Source organism: Salvelinus sp. IW2-2015, linkage group LG2 (genome assembly GCF_002910315.2).
Source record: "Salvelinus sp. IW2-2015 linkage group LG2, ASM291031v2, whole genome shotgun sequence".
In the NCBI taxonomy this organism is placed as follows: Eukaryota; Metazoa; Chordata; class Actinopteri; order Salmoniformes; family Salmonidae; genus Salvelinus; species Salvelinus sp. IW2-2015.
The window spans coordinates 17,233,318-17,253,075 of NC_036839.1; the positions used below are offsets into that span (position 1 = coordinate 17,233,318).

Here is a 19,758-nt window from a genome sequence, read left to right on the forward strand (position 1 = left end):
CCTTTTCACCCCTCTGTCTTTACAACAAAACAACTCACAATAGAAGGGCCATACCTCGCTCCCATGGGGCCCCGAGGCATCTTTGTTGGAACAACGGAATGAAAGAAAAGATGGTTGTTACAAATTTAGGGCAAGTGTATTTTCATTGTGTTGTACTTATGTGAAATAGTGTCATACAAAACGCGGATGTCTATTTATAAAGCTGGAGGTCGATGCACTTGGGTTTATGTCAACAGAGTTATTCAGCCTTCCAGTTCAGCCTTCTAATTATACCTTCTAAATGAAGGGCTTTCACATTTACACCGCTCAAAATATTATGAGTGCATTTGATTTGTGTACTCATTTTTGTTCATCATCTGACTGCCAGGCAGGATGAAGAGCTGCACCGTGCTACAGTACAGCGAGCCAGAGAGAAACACAACTGGAGCTTGGCTTGTCTGTGGTTGTTAGTGTGGGGACCTCCATCACAGCGGGAGTGGTCCATTAACAGAGGAAACACTGACAACATATTACAGCCCAGAGCCAGAGCTCTGAGAGGGCTTCTTTCAGACAAGCTATACAGCTTTACACACAGTTCTAATTGCTGCATTCTTATAACAGCAGCGGGAAGCCATAGTGTGTGTGAGACTCCAGTATGTGTGCCTGTTAATGTATGTCAGAATGACTTCCTCCCCTATTCCACATATAGGGAGACTTGGGAGTGGAATTGCAGCTGACATGCTGACTCATGTGCACACACACGCACACACACACAAACACAAACGGGGACAGGGGATGGGAGGAGGGGGGGTTGGAGATTGCACAATAGCAGACTAATAAGCATATCATTGATTCTCAAGGGTGAAATATCAATGAAAAAGAAAACTTACAAAGCCACCAGCAAAACTAAGACAGTATTACATTAGTGTTTACGCTACAGTAAATATCTAGCAGAATATATTACCATCAACAGCAGTTGACGGGTGCGTGCATGACACAATATACAGAAACACATTCTAAATGGACACGTTGACATTCAAACACAATCCAAATTACCTGAGGCTACAATGGTGTGTCACATGGACCCGGAGTCACAGAGATGACACCCCAATGGCACCCTATTCCATGTATAGTGCACAACCTTTGACCAGGGTCCATAGGGCCCAGTCTATAGGGAATAGGGTGCCATTTGGGACACAGACACCACCAAGCTGCCTTCCATCTGAGACTAGGATGTTATAACCTCCCATGTTTCGCTGTGATGAAATTACACCTGCCCCTGCCCCTGGTGGTTGTGTTGTGTAGATTCTGGGTACGGGTAATCCTGGGAGTGAATTGTTGTTTGCTCTAGTTGTAACCAGCTAAGCACAGGGGGCAAGGCCTCTCTGGGTAGCCACCCGCCTGGTCCAGTTACAGGATAGAAGGAATCTACTTAGGGCTCGGACACACCGGTAGCGTTTGCCGGCCGAAGGTACTTAGCGTCTCTGAACAGAGTACTGGCTGTAATTTGCAAACCGAGCACAAACTGATTCTACATGTAGAATCGTGGGAAAATGTTGTCAGTGAGACGTCCACCAGCAGGTCATCCATAAAACACACCACCTCGAATGAACGGCAGATCAACGGCAGATCAACATTTGGTGCGGTATGTGTGGTCCCTTAAGCACCCAGAACATAACATTTTTAATTTGGAACAAGACAGAGTACTGTCTTTATCTGAGACATTAGCATGGACCAAACCAAATGCTGCCTAATGTACCATCAAATATTTTCACATCCAGTCCATCAAAAATGCAAACAACAGCTGTGAGAGAAGCTGTGGCCTAGTCTATAGGGGAGAAATGCCTATGCATACTGTACACAGAATCATTTGGTATTTACTGGTGGTGCTTTAGGTTTTAGGCACTCCTGCTCTTATTCCTTAAAGGCCGAAAGCAGCTGTTTTTATATCAATATCAAATCATTTTGGGGTAACAATTAAGTACCATACTGTAATAGAGTTCCATTAAAATGGGAAGAAAATTGCTTTTTAGCAAAAAACTATTTCTCAAGCAAGTATTTTGCTAGGACTGCCTGGGGATGGTTTGAGTGGTGAGGGGAAAACTGAAAACAAGCTGTTATTGGCAGCGAGGTTTGGAACTCTCGTTGTTATTGGTCTATTAACCAATTTACTGCATGGTATTGTCACCATGGAAAGCTGAAACTCCCGCTCATGCAAATCTGCTGCTTAGAAAGTCCTGTGTATATTGCATTTTCAACAAGAAACTAACACTGATCACATTTTTTAACACTTTTACATTGTTAGTTTCATCAGCTGTTGTACAATATGATACAAAACAGGAGAAACTGCATTATGACAGCACTTTGCCTTTAAGGCTGGAAGAGGAGGGATGCAAGAAGGCCTAAAGACAAGGGTGAGAGGAGGCAGCTGGGATGGATAATACTGTCGGACGGATTATACGGGCTCTGCTAGGCTTTGTTCAACTTGTACAAGACATTTAATTACACACACAGCAACAACATTGAACTATGGTACAACACACACATCCTGCTGCCGAGATAAACAAAATACAACAGAGGGCATCTGAGGTATTAAAGAAAAATACAGAACATGGCGTCCCTACCATAGCACAATGCTAGTTCACTCCGGTTGTTACTAAACCAACACTACACAGCATTAACTGCAGGTAGACTTCATTCATTAACAGCAATTAGTTGGGTAATGATGGTGATGGCTACATGGACTACTAGCCACCATACAGACGCATGGATGGTAACGAAGAGCTAAACCAACTCTCCATAAACCACCCACCCTAAACCCAGCACACAGAGCAGCATTTGGTCTGTTTACATACAACAAATTATGGTGGGACACAGACACACAGACACATAGCGAGAGACTATGGGCCTGCAGGCAGGCAGGTAAGCAGGCAGGCAAGGGCCATGATCGGCTGATGCTGTTGATAAGGCTGCAGGTTAAGGTTCACTCTCTCGTCATGTACTTCATGAACACCGGCAATGAATCACTGACTGTCAAGGAAGGAACTACGCTAATGCAGTTACACAACAAAGATAAGAGGGCTTGTCAGGACGCTTTAGCCTGTGACGCTGAAATACAATATCAACAATATATTTTGACAGGCTGAAGACGTGTTAGACCGCTAATACAATAATCAGTTAACCTATAGTGCACCTATCATGATGTTTCATATTCAAGCAAAGTCAAGCAATTTCAGAGATTAATCAACCCCTCGATGACCCGAGAAATGACTAGATTTACCAAGGTAAGAATACTTTCATATGGCTTTTTCAACTGATTAAAGCGATAGATGATATAATCCCATAACTAAGGTCTGGTCTGGATTCACCCCCCTCCCACCCCTTCGGGCAGCGTTTCCCAAACTCGGTCCTCGGGACCCCACGGGGTGCATGTTTTGGTTCTTGCCCTAACCACTACACAGCTGATTCAAATTATCAAAGCTTGATGATAAGTTGATTATTTGAATCAGCTGTGTAGTGTTAGGGCAAAAAAACAAAACATTCCCCCGTTTGGGGTCCCGAGGACTGAGTTTGGGAAACCCTGCCTTAGGGCATCTCCAACCCTCTCGGCAAAGTATTTGTACATGTGCACTTAAGGCATCCCCCTCCCTTCACACCGGTAAAACTACGCATTTGCAATATCTCCCCCCAACACACTGGTATCACGAGCCTTGGATCCCGTCCGTCTCACCCCAAACAGCCATTTCAAAAAGCTACACTCTTAAACAAACATTGCTCTTCCTCCATTTCATAAATTCTTTAAACTCTGAGGTTTCTCTCAATTATTAATGCTTCGAGTACATCCAACGCCCGCATTGCAGCATTCTCTTTAAAAGATCACTGCCTAAAATAACAGTGTCTTTCCCTCACAACATAGGAGAGAAAAAATACAAATCCATCCTCCTTGCATGCAATTCTTTTGTTCCCTCACACACACTTCTCGGTTTTTAATGGAGCCCCTGCTTTCTCTTCCATCCTTAACTCCAAATACAGGCAGAGTCACGGGCCTCTATGAAATATTGAGGCCCCTTCTTCTTCTCCAGGATGAAATAATGTGCTGGCTGCTGCTCCGGCTGGGGCTCTTTCCTTCCACATCACAGCTGATATGTGCTTTGAAGGCATCGGGAAACACAGGCCACATGAGAGACTCAGGAGCTTTATTGTTTTGACATCTTCATAACAGTTCTAGGGATGGGAGCATGAATGGGGAGGTTTAGAAAGTCACAGTGGCTCCACACAGTGCTTCCCACGACGATGCACAGCAATTACTGCTCTGTTCAACTACTTAGTGTACAGGCAAGACAGCAAGGCAGCACAGGGATGCTGAAAGGGGCTCAGGCTAACTGCTCTGTCAGCTTTCTGCTCTGATGCTGTTTAAGTAGAGCATATTTTTAGGATAGGCTTTAGCTACATACTGTAGTAGCCCTGTGCTATGGTAACGCGCCCTTGTTCTGTACAAAGTGAGGGATCAGTGGCCCCCTGTTTGTATCCAAGGAGCATCCTTATGTCTACACAGAAAGCACTACATTTCAGGAAGCACTCGATTGAGGACCTCAAACTAAGGGCCCTATTCAATCAATAGTTCAAGAGCAATAAGGGCATTCTTTGTGGACTACTTCTTACCAGTGAAGAAGTTCTTGGCTCGGAGGTAGCTGACACTTAGGCGGAGGATGGAGAGTTTGTCCAGGCTGGTGGTGACCTCCTCTGGGAAGGGCAGGAGGCTGGCCAGCCTCTCCAGCTCTCCATTTAGACGGTCCCGGTGGCGCTTGGAGGGGTTCGACTTGGCCCCCTCTGATGGGGGCTGTTTCACCCTGAGAGAGAAGAAACCATTCATTTAAACGTAATATTTTTACAGAAAATTATAGGTAGGTCTTCTGATAAATTATAATTATTGTTGTTCATTATTAAAAATTATTACCAATATCAATATTTTTTTTACAAATTATCATTTTGTAGAAATAAATAAATCATTCAAATAATTCAAAAAAATGTTTTAGAGAAACATTAAAATGATGAAAACACATAAGGAAAATACAAAAACATGAATTTCCTTGTGTGAATGACAAAATGGTTTTTATTGTTAATTAATACACTTTGAGTTATCATGTATAGTGCTCCAACAACCCACTCATGCTTTAACAAATAATTTCAATAAATGCCCCCAGAGCATTGAATGCACTGCAGGCATTGTACCATGAACAGCAACACATTCTCCACTCACAACAAACAATGTTGCTTCAACAAAGACGTATGTATGTAAACAGATGTTAGGACTATATTCATGTTAGGCCAATTTTCCGTATTAAATTAGTAAATTACTAAATAGGCCTATTTCAAAAATAATAATACACAGGCTATAAATGGAAATGCAATAATAGCAAAAAGCCATTTGTTGTATGAATTTGCACAGTGCATTTTGACGCAGGAATGGTTCTATTTCAGTGAGGAATTCCAGCAGGTGCAAGGTGCAATTGCTCTTAAATATCTGAAAGTGCTTGCCTTATGCACCTGTACCTCCATCACAAACATTGGACATTGTCCCATTTGTTTCCATCAAACATTTTTACCCAGAACCAACGGAAGGTAGTGTTGACATAAAATCGCGCAGCATATTTGCAGCTGTGGTAGAATTGCATCATTAAAGTGGATGTAAACACGTTATTTCAAAATGCAATGTTTACAGTTAAAGACTTCGTTATAGACTTTGGTTAAAACATAAAAAATAATGCAATGAAGTTAAAAGTAAATGTAGACTACACGTGATAACAAAATAACAAATGCAAAAACAATAATTTAGGAAGACAAGTGAAACGTTCGCGAGCATGCTACTTTAAGCTTACTGGGAAATCGAATTAAATATCGAATTACGATCACATTTGATATCCAGAAAATGTTGTACTATTGATTTATGGTAGCCTATATATTCTGTAACAAATTAATACTCGTATAGTCAAATAAACTGCTATACAATGTGAGTGCCTGGTCGAGGCCTTTCTGACACTGCCCTGTAGGGCGCACTAGAAGTAGTTGATTTGTCCTGTCGTGCGCCATCCACTTATCAATTTAACTCAGGTTAAAATATGCTATTTAAGTTTGCACAATTGATGACAAATTGACATCTATTTCGAGCTGTCATGGATGGCCTACTTACAACGGGCGCTAAAAGAGGATAGCTGGTATGGGTGCAGGGCTTAAGAACATTACGCTATTTCTGTTTGCAAAAATACCTTTCAATTCATAGAAATACGATGTACTTACGCTCTCTGGACTGGTTTTCTCCTTTTACGTCCAGCATACATGATGTGGCTGTATTGCAAGCCCGATGAATCTCCCAAAAATGATATTAGCGAACAGTTGCCTTCGAGCTACATATAGCCCACAAGAAATGTTGTTATACTAATCCTTCAGATGAAGAACGTAAACACATTAGCGAGAGGCCAACCACATCTAAACGAAAAACAACAAACAGTGCTACTTTTAGTTTATATTTTCTCATTTAACTGTGCGCTGATCCAGAGATGGGAGAATAATTCAAATGTCTATAAATGCATGGTGATGCATGGCATCGTTGCGCGCTCAGATTGCCATCCAGACTGCCTCCGTTAAAATTGATAAAATGTATTAAAGTTGCAATGCTGTTTATAATCCATCGACAAGGTTAATTGGCCTGCAAAACAATGCTTCAAACCAATATACAACCAAAGTAATTATTCTCCTCGTCTAGCGGAATGGTGATCTTGATGTGCAGTGCCAGTGCGTTTAGGAAGGCTTAATCCTCTTCCATGCACCTTCTATGCACCTTTCCAATGATTTCCCAGGCAATTTTTTTCATATTTTACACTGATAATAATCGAACAACGTTGTTAGGATATTGTATATATTGTATATTAGTCCTATGCTAAACTTCCGCTATTTCCAATTATCGAGTCAGTTTCGGGCACGCGCATCACCCTGCCAGGGTCCGGGGCACAGATTTAGGCGGGCACGCGCAATAGACATTAGGCAAGCAAGAGAGGTCTGCGGGTGCATCATGAGAAAATCTCCTGGAAACACAAGCAACCACGTCAATGTTTGCGCGTTCCTGAGCGGCCTGTTTCGTCCAATCAGAGTGGAGATGAGAGAGTAGCGGTTAATGTTGAGCCTAAGTGGCCTTTGCTGTATTTGGGTCAGAGGTTAGACTTTTAAATAATGAAACCATGCTATTCTAAATTCATGATTTAGCATAGCCATGGTGTTGAGATGCAATGCAATAAAAAAAGAATGTGTCCACATTTCTACACTTTTGTGCCATAGCATACATTTGATTCATAAAAATGTTTACATACCTGCTGATATGTTACAAAATTCAAACATAGGCCTACCTCTTTGCATATAAATTCATGATTCATCTGATTACTTTTTTTGTTTTCATTTATAGGCATGCTTGAAATAGTTTGCTCGGAACTGTGTCTGTCTAGGTCAAGGCCTAATAAAATCTATTACTGTTGGAAAGCAGCTGAGCTTCTCATAATCTTAACAAAATGTACACAGGCAGGCTCAAGTGAATGCTTTCACAAAATAAAACTATGATAATGCATACATGGAGTCATGTGACTGGCGATCCCGATGCTGAGAGAGCAGGGCCTATATATCCTGTGCTGCGTGAAGATGAGAGAGACACATATAGAATCATGTATGTAGAGCAGAGCCTTTTGTTTCTCAGTACAACACATAGTTAGTGGCTGGTAGCTCACCATACATATCATTGAGCCTGCACCACAAATATGTTGTTTATGATTTTTTTCATGGCTTTTGGGGAATTATGCATTCTGTGTAGTGTACCAAAAATGAAGCAGTGTACATAATATGCTAAACGAGATGAAAATAGTACAAAATGGGTATGGTTTGGGACATTTTGTTTGTTGTTGGAAACCACTTATACTATAAAAAATAAATATCAACTACAACCAACCCGCAATTCTCACTAGCATTTCAAAATGTCAACTGTCAGTCCCACCACTGCTCAGAGCAGACCAAATATGATGACTGATGGCATTGTTCATCTTCCCTGCTTTGACTTTTCTTCTATTCAATGAGTGGGGACCAGGCAGTTTTGTTTAGTTGTTTGTCGGTTAATTTGTTTGTTTGCTCTGAAACACAACACCAAGCCAAATGGATAGCAGAAATCCCATGGGCCATGATGAGTGTTTCTGCCATGAGAGGGGTTGTGTGTTTGTTTAGACACAACCAGTCCCAGGGGCCATCACCTCCTTTCCCCTTCTCTCCTCCTCTCTTCACTACCACAGCTGTGAATGTGTTTTCCATGCTCACTCAGATCCCAGCAGGACCAAAGAAAAAAATTCAAGCTGTGTCTCTCTTTTTTGTGCAAACCGCAAAGGGCTTTTTGGCTAAGTGAGTACACTTGGTAGCGAATACAATACTCAATGTGTTATTGTGTCTGAGGGAGGTGTCAAATTTGTGATTTTCTGTCTGCTCTGCACCTTATTCCAAAGCTGTGAATGGTTCATAATGGTCAACATTACTACATCCAAACTACTTTGTGAAAAATTATCATATGTAAATCCGAAAAGTCATAGACTACAAATTGCAAAAATAGATCACTTTGGAGTCATATAGCTTATTAAACACAAGAATGATGTTTCAAGTGAGAATTAGGCAGGTCTGATGCCCAAAACGAAATGATTGCCTACTTCACACCTATTTTATTGTATTTTTTGCAAAAACAAGTAGTGCTTAGTTCCAGTAGTTAGATAGACTGTTACATGGCAACAAAAAAAATATTAACAACTGAAAACACTACTTAGATTTGAATTTAGTTAAACTACCACCAAGCTACTGCAAAATGGTAGACACTGGCTTTGTACAGATATATTTATAAATGACCTATTTATTTTATTTAACCTTTATTTAACCAGGTAGGCAAATTGAGAACACGTTCTCATTTACAATTGCGACCTGGCCAAGATAAAGCAAAGCAGTTCGACACATACAACAACACATAGTTACACATGGAGTAAAACAAACATATAGTCACTAATACAGTGAAAAAAATAAATAAGTCTATATACAATGTGAGCAAGTGAGGTGAGATAAGGGAGGTGAAGGCAAACAAATATATGTATAAATAAATAAAAATATAAAAGGCCATGGAGGCGAAGTGAGTACAACACAGCAAGTAAAATAAAAAACTAAAAAACACTGGAATGGTTGGTTTGCAGTGGAAGAAAGTGCAAAGTAGAGACAGAAATAATGGGGTGCAAAGGAGCAAAATAAATTAATAAATAAATACAGTAGGTAAAGAGGTAGTTGTTTGGGCTAAATTGTAGATGGGTTATGTACAGGTGCAGTAATCTATGAGCTGCTCTGACAGCTGGTGCTTAAAGCTAGTGAGGGAGATAGGTGTTTCCAGTTTCAGAGATTTTTGTAGTTCGTTCCAGTCATTGGCAGCAGAGAACTGGAAGGAGAGGCGTCCAAAGGAAGAATTGGTTTTGGGGGTGAACCTATGATGTATCTACAGAGTACGTAGAGATCTGGTAAATCTGGTGAGTATAAAGGTCCTAATAATTACATTTATGTGGACTATCTTTTAGCTTCCCAAGAGAAATGAACTTCCAGCCTTCTGGTTGCACCGCTAGCCACAGTCCCAAGATACTTTACTCACTTGGAAGTGATTGTAATGCACTTACCTAGGCTGGGATCATTGCACTGTAATAGATTCATAAGCAATGTATAATACCCTCATGAGCACTGCATTATAAACATTCATGAAGATCTTTTGAATGTTATATAATGATTGCAAATGTGTTACCTTATAAAAGTGTTATAAAATCTCTGTCTGAGTGAGCGAACACCCAAATGAAGCGGAACAAGTGGGATTTCCAATGTATATAATGATTATGCCATTTAGCAGACACTTTTATACAAAGCGACTAACAGTCATGCGTGCATAGATTTTACATATGGGTGGCCCCGGGAATCAAACCCACACTTTACAAGTGCCATGCTCTACCAACTAAGCTACAAAGGACCACTTGCATTGTCAAAACCCACTGGAATTCGAGTAGAAAACTATTTCAAATAGTTGGTTCTCCTTTTAAATTGTGTGACTTGTCTCCATTGCACAATTGATATTTTATTAGAAAAAATAACTTTATCTGTTAGATTTTACTATATTAATTCTGTTCTCCATGTAAGTGATAATGCCCGAGAAAACAGTGAATCTAGGGTTATTGCCCAAGCCGGCTGGTTGTTCTTTTTATCAGTTCGGTTGCTAGAGACGCGATCCAGTTTTGTTCCTTATCTATGGACGCGAGCGACCCAAGTCATTCGTTCTAAATGTGCCATTGCCATACTGTCTGGCAACGTTCTTATCCCTTGCTTGCTGACTAGCCAACCACGACTAATTTACAGTCACGTCAGAAAGTGCAGCCAGAATAACAGCAAAGTAGCTGCATTTGCGTTTGTTTAAGCTATTTTCTAGACATTTATTTGGATACATCCATAACAATGAGCTAATGATGCGCGAGTTCGCCTGGCATAGAAAATGTGCTCACTTGTCAGGACACTGTTCAGAGGAGCTAGCCAACAACACAGTTTACACAATCACATCAAACTGAAGCTGGAAAGACGGAAAACTAGCTGCACTTCGTTTCGTTTGACCTTCTTTCAATTGACATTTCTTTGTATATATCCATAAAAATTATGACAGCTCATTCATGATTTCAACTGGTTGAGAAACGCTGCCTGTCTGTCTCCACCCGACTCCCGACAGTCAGATGGAACAGAGTAACGTTAAATAGGCATTTTAATCTCATAGATTTAGCTGGTGGCAATTTGTGGAATAGACACCGGCTGGAATGCGGTTTTAGCCAATCAGCATTCAGGATTAGACCAACCCGTTGAATAAATGCACACAATTTCAAATTTATGACTGTTTCTATAAGAAAGACAACACTTCACTAGATGAAGTCTAGCCTCCTGCAGTTCTTATTCCCAAATCTTGTAAAGAGCACGTGTTCTGTAACCATAGATTATCCCATATTCATAAACGGAGACATGCAACATGCTGAATCAGCAGGAGAGCATTTTGTTCAAGACATTAAGCCATTGAAAACCTTTAGAAATTCAGATGTGAAATCACGTCTTACATTTCCCCAAACCCAATGATATCCGCAGGGAATGCAGCTGCAGTAGAAAAATTATCACTTTCAAAACCACAACTCTTAAAAACGTTTTGAAATCTTTTTTTTCTTTCTTGTACACTCTCCAAAACTAGCGAAATCCAATGTAAAGAAAATAGAAAAAAGAGAGAATTCCTGATGAGGGGTTGGAAAACATAAAATAGCTTGCGTGCGAATATAATATTATTCACAGCTGATTGTAAAATTGGATTTCTCTGTTTTCCTTTGCCTTAATCCTTTTATTTAAGTAAAGCACTGGAGTTTTCTTTAGGGGTAGCTCGAGTTCCCTTCAAACAACCCATTTGCTCTGCTGGAGCAAATTAATCTTAGATAATCAAATGTGGGACATTTATTTCTGTAGTTCTTGGGATACTTTGGTAAAAATACTATAGTACATGTAACCCCGTGTATCCATGCACTGTGTATGTGTGATTGTTAACATACAGGAACCCTGTACTGTCTGTTCCTTTGAGTGCACATCCCTCAATGTACACAAGTAAATAAGAAGATGAATGAGAAGAAAACGTACAGTGAAACTTCTAATGTCCTAAAGTGACTCAGTGAATCAGGGGAGTCTGTTTGTGAACAATGCCCACTCTCTCTCTCTCTCTCTCTCTCTCTCTCTCTCTCTCTCTATGATTAATGACTAAGTAATAGTCAGAGTCTGCGCCAGGGCTTTTATGTGAGTTGTGCCTGCGGGCTGGGCTGGGCAGCATGGCCCTTGTAGGGTATAATTGACATTGCTGTGTGCCAACCTGTGGCTGCAGGGGTATGGAAACCTCATCAAACCCAGCCGTCTCTGTCTCTCTGATCTCTGCCTGCCACAGCGCAACAGCCCTGATCCCATCATTATAAAACCATACCAAGACTAATTCACTGATTGAGGATAGAAGTGGTTTCGGGGCAAGTTCAACTGATGCAGATCCAGAAAGAGGGATTTTGGATGGGCAGGGTGGGGTTGAGAGGTGATAATGATGTCATAATGCGAATGGTGCAAAGAGGTATCATTTATTGGCAGATACAGTACTTGTCTGTGAGTGATTGAAGTTTGGCATTCATCAATAGGGCCAGGTTCTTTCATGTCTGTTTATGGTTGTAACAGATATTATCTAATTTAATTTGTTTTAATGTCAATGGTAACATTTGCTTAGATTTTTTTATTTATTCAGGAACACCTTCAGTTACAGTTGATTTAACATCGGTGTATTTAAAGCATTGGTGGTCTGTCTGTTTGTCAGAGCATTTAAGGAATCTGTTGGGCGCCACAGTTTGGGTCCTAACTTTCCTCTAGCTCAGTCTAGATCTGTTTTAGCTCTAAGCACAGGTCATCACTACGGCCACAATGTCCCAAACCCCGCCTATTTCTAAAATCTATCTTCTTAAAATTGTATTTTAAACTTAACCCTAACCTTAACTCTAACCGTAGCCACACTGCTAACCTTATGCCTAACTCAAACCTTAAATTAAGACAAAAAAAGCACATTTTTCTTTTCCTCAATTTGATACAATATAGGCCATTTTTGTGGCTGTACTATAGCGGCAGATAGCCTAGTGGGCCAGTAACTGGAAGGTCATTGGTTCAAATCCCAGAGACAGCTCGGTGGAAAAATCTGCCGTTCTGCCCTTGAGTAAGTAAGGCAGTTAACCCCCAACAACTGCTCCCTGGGCATTGATGACGTCGATAAAGGCAGCCCCCCGCACCTCTCTGATTCAGAAGGGTTAGGTAAGATTTTGGTTGAATGCATTCAATTGAGCGACTGACTAGGTATCCCCATTCCCCAGTGGAAATCCCAAACATGAGTCATGAGTCTTCTCATTGCTCTGTTTACATAGGCCAGTGAGATGATTGTTATTCAGTCAACAGTGAAGAGATGCACCCTCCAGTGGCTAACAGGAGTATTTCACTTTAACAATGACCAAGTAACACAGTAGTAAGTTATTAGGAATATTTTTTATATTAAAATGAATTGTACAATTAAGAAACAAACAAGTAAGTTGGTAATTATCAATACATTGCATACACTATACTTGGCTAAATACAAGTGAACTACACAAAATGATATATTTCTGTGGAAATAAAGGCTTACATAGAGAATACATGTCTACCAGATGGTGTAAGGCCCCTAGACATAATAACAAAACATACAAATAAACGAACATACAACCAACAAATGCAAAAATGTAAATATTCATACTATATTGATGCTGAACTCTGCAACTGCCAGATGTTGAAGACTGTTGAAGAGTGCACTTAAAGAATAGCTACATGGCTCAGGGCTAATATACAGTATACTGTATAGTATATCCTTCCCTTTCTTTTATATAAGCTTTGATACAAGAAACTTTATCAACATTTCAAGGCAGGCACTTTGAAGGCTTGTATATCAGCTGGTTAAAGCAACAAGAACAATTACTGAATACAATTTAAAAGCCAAAGCTAAATGTGAATATACCCAATACATAGAATAGCTCCCTTTACTATATGTACTTTCCTCTGCCTTACTGAGCTGAGAGAGCTGAAATGGTGAGAGCAGTTTGGCAGGAGAGGCCCTCTAGTTGGCCGGGTTTAGTTTCCTCCATATTCCTCTCATCTGTCTTGCACTTTCATAGGAGCAGAATGAGGAAGTAGGTCAAGGGATATGAAAGGTGGGTGGCCATATTGATTTAGTCTCAGAGCCCTCTGAGGGAGACAAGAGATGAGTCATGACGCGAGACTTCAGTGTCAGGGGACATTTCAATTGGGAGGATCTGCCTTGTTTCTGTCAATCATCGACTGACATGGAGTTCCATTTGTTGAATATGCTGAGTCATCATGGCAGTTCGACTTCTAGTCCCATGTCTGCAGTAACTGTGGTTACTATACTAGTCCTTATAGGACTTCTACGTCTCCTGCGTCTCCTATAGATGCAGCATTAAGGCCCGCATTCCTCCACAGTTTGTATTATGACCATAAGAAGTTAGCGTATGGCTTAGTGAAGTTTAGATAATACCAAAATAAAACAAAAGCAAAGAAAAACAAAAAAAGGGTTTACTACTATTGATATAACATTATCAACATACTGCATCAGAGTATTGTCAAACTGTAATGACATTTGGATACCAATAGCATTACAAGGGGTATCATCTGAAAGCACATGCCTTGCATGGTTAGTCATACTGCCTACTCTGCAACCAATGCAGACATTTCGATGAAATACATAATCTTTTCCTCAGAATGTCTATAAGTACATTTACATTTTTGTAATTTAGCAGGCGCTCTTATCCAGAGCGACTTACAGTATTGAGTCCATACATTTTCATACATTATACACACTGGTCCCCCTTGGGAATCAAACCCACAACCCTGGCGTTGCAAGTGCCATGCTCTACCAACTGAGCTACACGGGACATTTGTACACTGCTTCATTCCCTCTCCAGAACAAGAAAACACACACGAACGCCTTTGCACACGCACACACGCTGTAAACATAGTCATATTCATCACAGTCATAAACACAAGTGCACTCACATTGTTTTACATAATATCTTTATATAAGAATATAGATTCAATTTCTGTATTTACACTCCATACAAAAACGTTTGTTATGACTTTATTTTTGTGTACAATATTAGTATTTTGTTTTGTTTTCCCATGAGTGAAAACTTGAATGGTGTCCTATCACCATCCGACTATAATGTAAGTGCACAAGAAACAAACGTAAAAAAAGAAATGAATACGGCTTGCTTCATTAGAATATCACTTTGGGAATTGGTCATGACCTTAAAAAGCCAAGTAATGCAAGCCAAATGCACTAGTGAGGATTCATACTTCATTCATATCATTGAAGGCAATTAAACAAACAAGTTGTGACAGAAACTGTTGTTACACAGTAATATAAACAAAGACAAGGCATCAGCAAACAAAACAGAAGACAATGCAAAAATACAAAGAAAACCAGTTCAATTTGAAGTTGCTGCTTTTTGTTCCATTGCTGACAGAAGTGACAAGGGGTAATTAAAGGAGTCCTTGTATTTACTGCAAACACTGATATGGGGAGATGGATGGTGTGTTTGACCACACATGATGAGGGGATGGCTTGTCTTCACAACACCCTCACTGAGACATCTCTTAAGGCAGAGGGTTGTCTATGAACGCGTACAGATGGAAGGATGAATAGATTCATGGAAGGATGAATAGATTCATGGATGGCTTCCTCCTCTCTCTGTCCTCCATTTTTACCTCGTAAGGCAATGTGACGCATGTTTAGAAGTTGCAATAGTTGGTTTGGTTGTGCTCTGTAAAGCACATGGATCCATTTACAAGGGGTGGTAAAGAGAATATTCCATTGCTGTCTATAACAGGGAGGCTTAGAATCTGTTGGGGAAAAAGTATGACAAAAGATAGAATCAGATGCCTGGCTTGTTTCATAAAGTTTCATATCATAAAGTAAAAATTATTAATATCAAGAAATTACTTCATAACTATTTAGGGCCTTGAGTTTTCCTATCTGCGTGAAAACCAGTTCATTTGGTAAGGAACAAATCACCGCTCCATCCATAACAGTAGCAGCAGAGGACGAGAGGGGGCTTAGTTACCTGTGTCTGTACGACTCCGCTGCATCCAGCCAGGTACTGCTGCATGGCCAGTAGGCCCTCAGGGGTGGTTATGTTGGCCACCAGCGGGCGAGACGGGGGGCTGGTGCTGGCGTTGTCCTGGATGACGGCTGACGTGCCCACCACCGGCTCACTGGGGCCCCACTGGAAGTAGCAAGAGCCCTGTGGAGGACTCTGGTCCTGGGGGTCCACCATCCTACTCTGGCATACAGACAACGTGGGGGCCAGCCTGGTGCCATCCACGTGGCTGTTTCCATTAGGGAGGGGGGGTGAGATGTTCTCAAACATGCAGCTACTGGATGGAGCAGGCTGGTCATTGGCCAATCCCCCCTGCTGGGTTTGGTGGTACAGTCTGTTGGGGTTCTGTGGCCAAAGGCCTGTGAGAGGGACTCTTTGGGTCTCTGTGGCTTGACTGTGACAGTCAGGGATGAATTTGTGTCCATTCTGCATTATTCCATTCTGTATTGTGCTGGCTGGGGGTGGCAACTGCTGCTGGTTCTGGGTCCACTGCCGAACTCTCTGGATTTTGAGTGACTGAAATGGTGCACTGTTTCCCTGAAGGCAAGCAGTCGGAAGGGGATTAGATAGATTGAGATTGCTAGATTCAATCTGGGGTGAAACAAAGGCATTACTGGGAATCATGGATGCCCAGCCATCCACCAGACTAGGTGCTACATGGTTGGATTGCGGAACCGAGATCTGCTGTGGTCCGTTTGGTGCCATTGTAGCTGGCAAGCCATTATGAGTGAAAAACTGTGGAGGTGACTGGTTAGAGTGGACTCGGCCAGTGATACCCTGAGGGCTTCCCATGTGGTTGTTTGGTGCCTGAGCACAGGATCCAGCCATGTTGGTGCCAAACGTAACAGCCCCGTTCTGGCCTGAGCTGTGTGGGATAGTGAGCTCGGGGAGCTCCAGAGAGGGGGTGAAGATGTGGTTGAGCTGTAGCTGCTGCAGGGTGGGGATGTTCCGGTCCATCTGAGGGATCTGGGGGCCAAAGTGGGAGAGCCTCTGGGTGCTGTTGAACACCTGGTGTGGTCCTGCCTGGTTCTGTCCTGCCAAATCATCTGGTCCATTGTCTGTTACCTGACCAATTTGACCGTTCACTGGGGAGCCATTATGGATAAAGCTGCGGCTGTCAAGCAACCCGGGCTTGCACTGTCCGACACCTGTAGGGCTGACCATTCCTGTGAATGGTCCATCCTGGTTGTTGTTGTTGTTGTTAAACACCTCTGTGAACAGGTTTAGGTTCGGGTTGTTGTTGACCATAATGGAGCAATTGGGCTGGTTACCGCTCTCCTGGCTGCTGTCCTTGAACAAGGCTTCCTCCACGTAAGAGAAGATGTCGTTGGTCATGATGTCATCCAGCTCCGGGGAGGTATCCCCGCCCCCAGTCCCGTTGGATTCCTGGCTCAGCCTGATGAGGGCACTCTCCCACTCCATCAGTTCGGCCGCGTCCACGTCCAGCCCCTGCAGCGCCTCACACAGGTCCCCATCTCGTGCCATCTTCTCCAGGGCGTCTATCATGTCCACCACCGCCCCCTTCTGCATCACCTCACTGGGACCGTCACCATCATCATCCCCGTCGGGCCCCTGGGGCTCCATGCTACTCTGCCAGGAGTTACAGGCTACGTTGGTGAGCGCTCGGCTGTCCATGAATGCCTGGTCTATGGGTAGCTGAGGCTCCTGGGGCTGGGTGTAGACGGACTCGTCTTGCTTCAGTAAGGAGCCCAGCAGAGACTGGGGGTCCAGAGACTCCACCTTGCGGATTTTTGGGGAGTTGGTTTGGAACTCAGTTGCATCCAGAGTGGGGCCGGTCTCGTACAGCAGGGCCTCCCCGGTGGTGAAGCTGAAGGGCAGCTGCATCTTCCTCTGGCGTAAATGCTCCTCTCCCTCAGAATTACTGTATCATATGTATGAATGAATGAATATGCAATCATATATTTTGAGAAACAATAAAAAATGATGATACAGACAGATACTGATAACTCACAGCAAAGCTCTCTGGCGTGCGATGATGAAGTCAGGCCTTCCTCCTTTGTAGACGAGCCTGGCATTGGCCTGGACCCAGACCCAACACCCGGTCTTCTGAAGTAGTCTGAATGTGGTCAGACCACTCTCTCCTGTCTTAATCACTGAGAGAAGAAGATTCATAGCATTAGATAAATCTGCAAAAAAATATTGATCAAACGAATAAAGAGTTATTATACAGTTGAAGTCGGACGTTTACATACACCTAGGTTGGAGTCATTAAAACTCATTTTTCAACCACTCCAAAATGTTCTTGTTAACAAACTATAGTTTTGGCAAATCTACTTTGTGCATGACACAAGTAATTTTTCCAACAATTGTTTACAGACAGGTTATTTAAATTATAATTCACTGTATCACAATTCCAGTGGGTCAGAAGATGACATACACTAAGTTGACTGTGCCTTCAAACATCTTGGAAAATTCCAGACAATGATGTCATGGCATTAGAAGCTTCTGATTGACTAATTGACATCATTAGAGTCAATTGGTTGTGTACCTGTGGATGTATTTCAAGGCCTACCTTCAAACTCATTGCCTCTTTGCTTGACATCATGGGAAAATCAAAATAAATCAGCCAAGACCTCAGAAAAATAATTGTAGACCTCCACAAGTCTGGTTCATCCTTGGCAGCAATTTCCAAACGCCTGAAGGTACCACGTTCATCTGTACAAACAATAGTACGCAAGCATAAACACCATGGGACCACGCAGCCGTCATACCGCTCAGGAAGGAGACTTTTTGGTGCGAAAAGTGCAAAAAAAAAAAAGGTGCAAATCAATCCCAGAACAACAGCAAAGGACCTTGTGAAGATGCTGGAGGAAACAGGTACAAAAGTATCTATATCCACAGTAAAACGAGTACTATATCGACATAACCTGAAAGGTTGCTCAGCAAGGAAGAAGCCACTGCTCCAAAACCGCAATAAAAAAAGCCAGACTACGGTTTGCAACTGTACATTGGTACAAAGATTGTACTTTTTGGAGAAATGTTCTCTGGTCTGATGAAACAAAAATAGAACTGTTTGGCCATAATGACCATTGTTATGTTTGGAGGAAAAAGCGGGAGGCTTGCAAGTCGAAGAACACCATCCCAACCGTGAAGCACGGGGGTGGCAGCATCATGTTGTGGGGGTGCTTTGCTACAAGAGGGACTGGTGCACTTCCCAAAATAGATGGCATCATGAGGGAGGAAAATGTTGTGAATATATTGAAGCAACATCTCAAGACATCAGTCAGGAAGTTCAAGCTTGGTCGCAAATGGGTCTTCCAAATGGACATTGACCCCAAGCATACTTCCAAAGTTGTGGCAAAATGACTTAAGGACAACAAAGTCAAGGTATTGTAGTGGCCATCACAAAGCCCTGACCTCAATCCTATAGAAAATTTGTGGGCAGAACTGAAAAAGCGTGTGCGAGCAAAGAAGCCTACAAACCTGACTGAGTTACACCAGCATTGTCAGGAGGAATGGGCCAAAATTCACCCAACTTATTGTGGGAAGCTTGTGGAAGGCTACCCGAAACGTTTGACCCAAGTTAAACAATTTAAAGGCAATGCTACAAAATACTAATTGAGTGTATGTAAACTTCTGACCCACTGGGAATGTGATGAAAGAAATAAAAGCTGAAATGAATCATTCTCTCTACTATTATTCAAACATTTAATATTCTTAAAATATAGTATTGATCCTAACTGACCTAAGACAGGGAATTTTTACTAGGATTAAATGTCAGGAATTGTGAAAAACGAAGTGAAAATGTATTTGGCTAAGGTGTATGTAAACTTCCGACTCCAACTGTAAATGATGAAGAAAACCTACTTCTGACATGCTGGTCTGCGCAGTACATCATATCAGCTGCATGGATGAACTGATAACCAGAGCCTCTCATACACAACTCCATCTCTGAGTAGCCCAGGACAACCTTCCCCCTGTAGAGAGA

General features: G+C 41.9%; 2 protein-coding genes across 3 annotated transcripts in view; both read right to left on the minus strand.

Moving 5' to 3' along the window:
• Window positions 1-7,002, minus strand: part of LOC111976056 (aryl hydrocarbon receptor) — a 49,426-nt gene extending 42,424 nt beyond the window's left edge. The window contains exons 1-2 of one of the 2 annotated variants that reach the window (XM_024004791.1): window positions 6,277-7,002; window positions 4,642-4,829 (exon numbers count right to left, since the gene is read on the minus strand). In XM_024004791.1, coding sequence (XP_023860559.1) covers window positions 4,642-4,829; window positions 6,277-6,317 — 229 coding nt within the window. In that variant the 5' untranslated portion in view covers window positions 6,318-7,002. The remainder of the gene's footprint in view (window positions 1-4,641; window positions 4,830-6,276) is intronic. The other variant, XM_024004782.2, reaches the window with a different exon arrangement.
• Window positions 7,003-13,130: 6,128 nt separating this feature from the next.
• Window positions 13,131-19,758, minus strand: part of LOC111976069 (aryl hydrocarbon receptor) — a 68,341-nt gene continuing 61,713 nt past the window's right edge. The window contains exons 8-11 of the mRNA XM_024004805.2: window positions 19,638-19,747; window positions 17,782-17,923; window positions 15,774-17,691; window positions 13,131-15,552 (exon numbers count right to left, since the gene is read on the minus strand). Of these exons, the coding sequence (XP_023860573.1) occupies window positions 15,442-15,552; window positions 15,774-17,691; window positions 17,782-17,923; window positions 19,638-19,747 (2,281 nt within the window). The 3' untranslated portion in view covers window positions 13,131-15,441. The remainder of the gene's footprint in view (window positions 15,553-15,773; window positions 17,692-17,781; window positions 17,924-19,637; window positions 19,748-19,758) is intronic.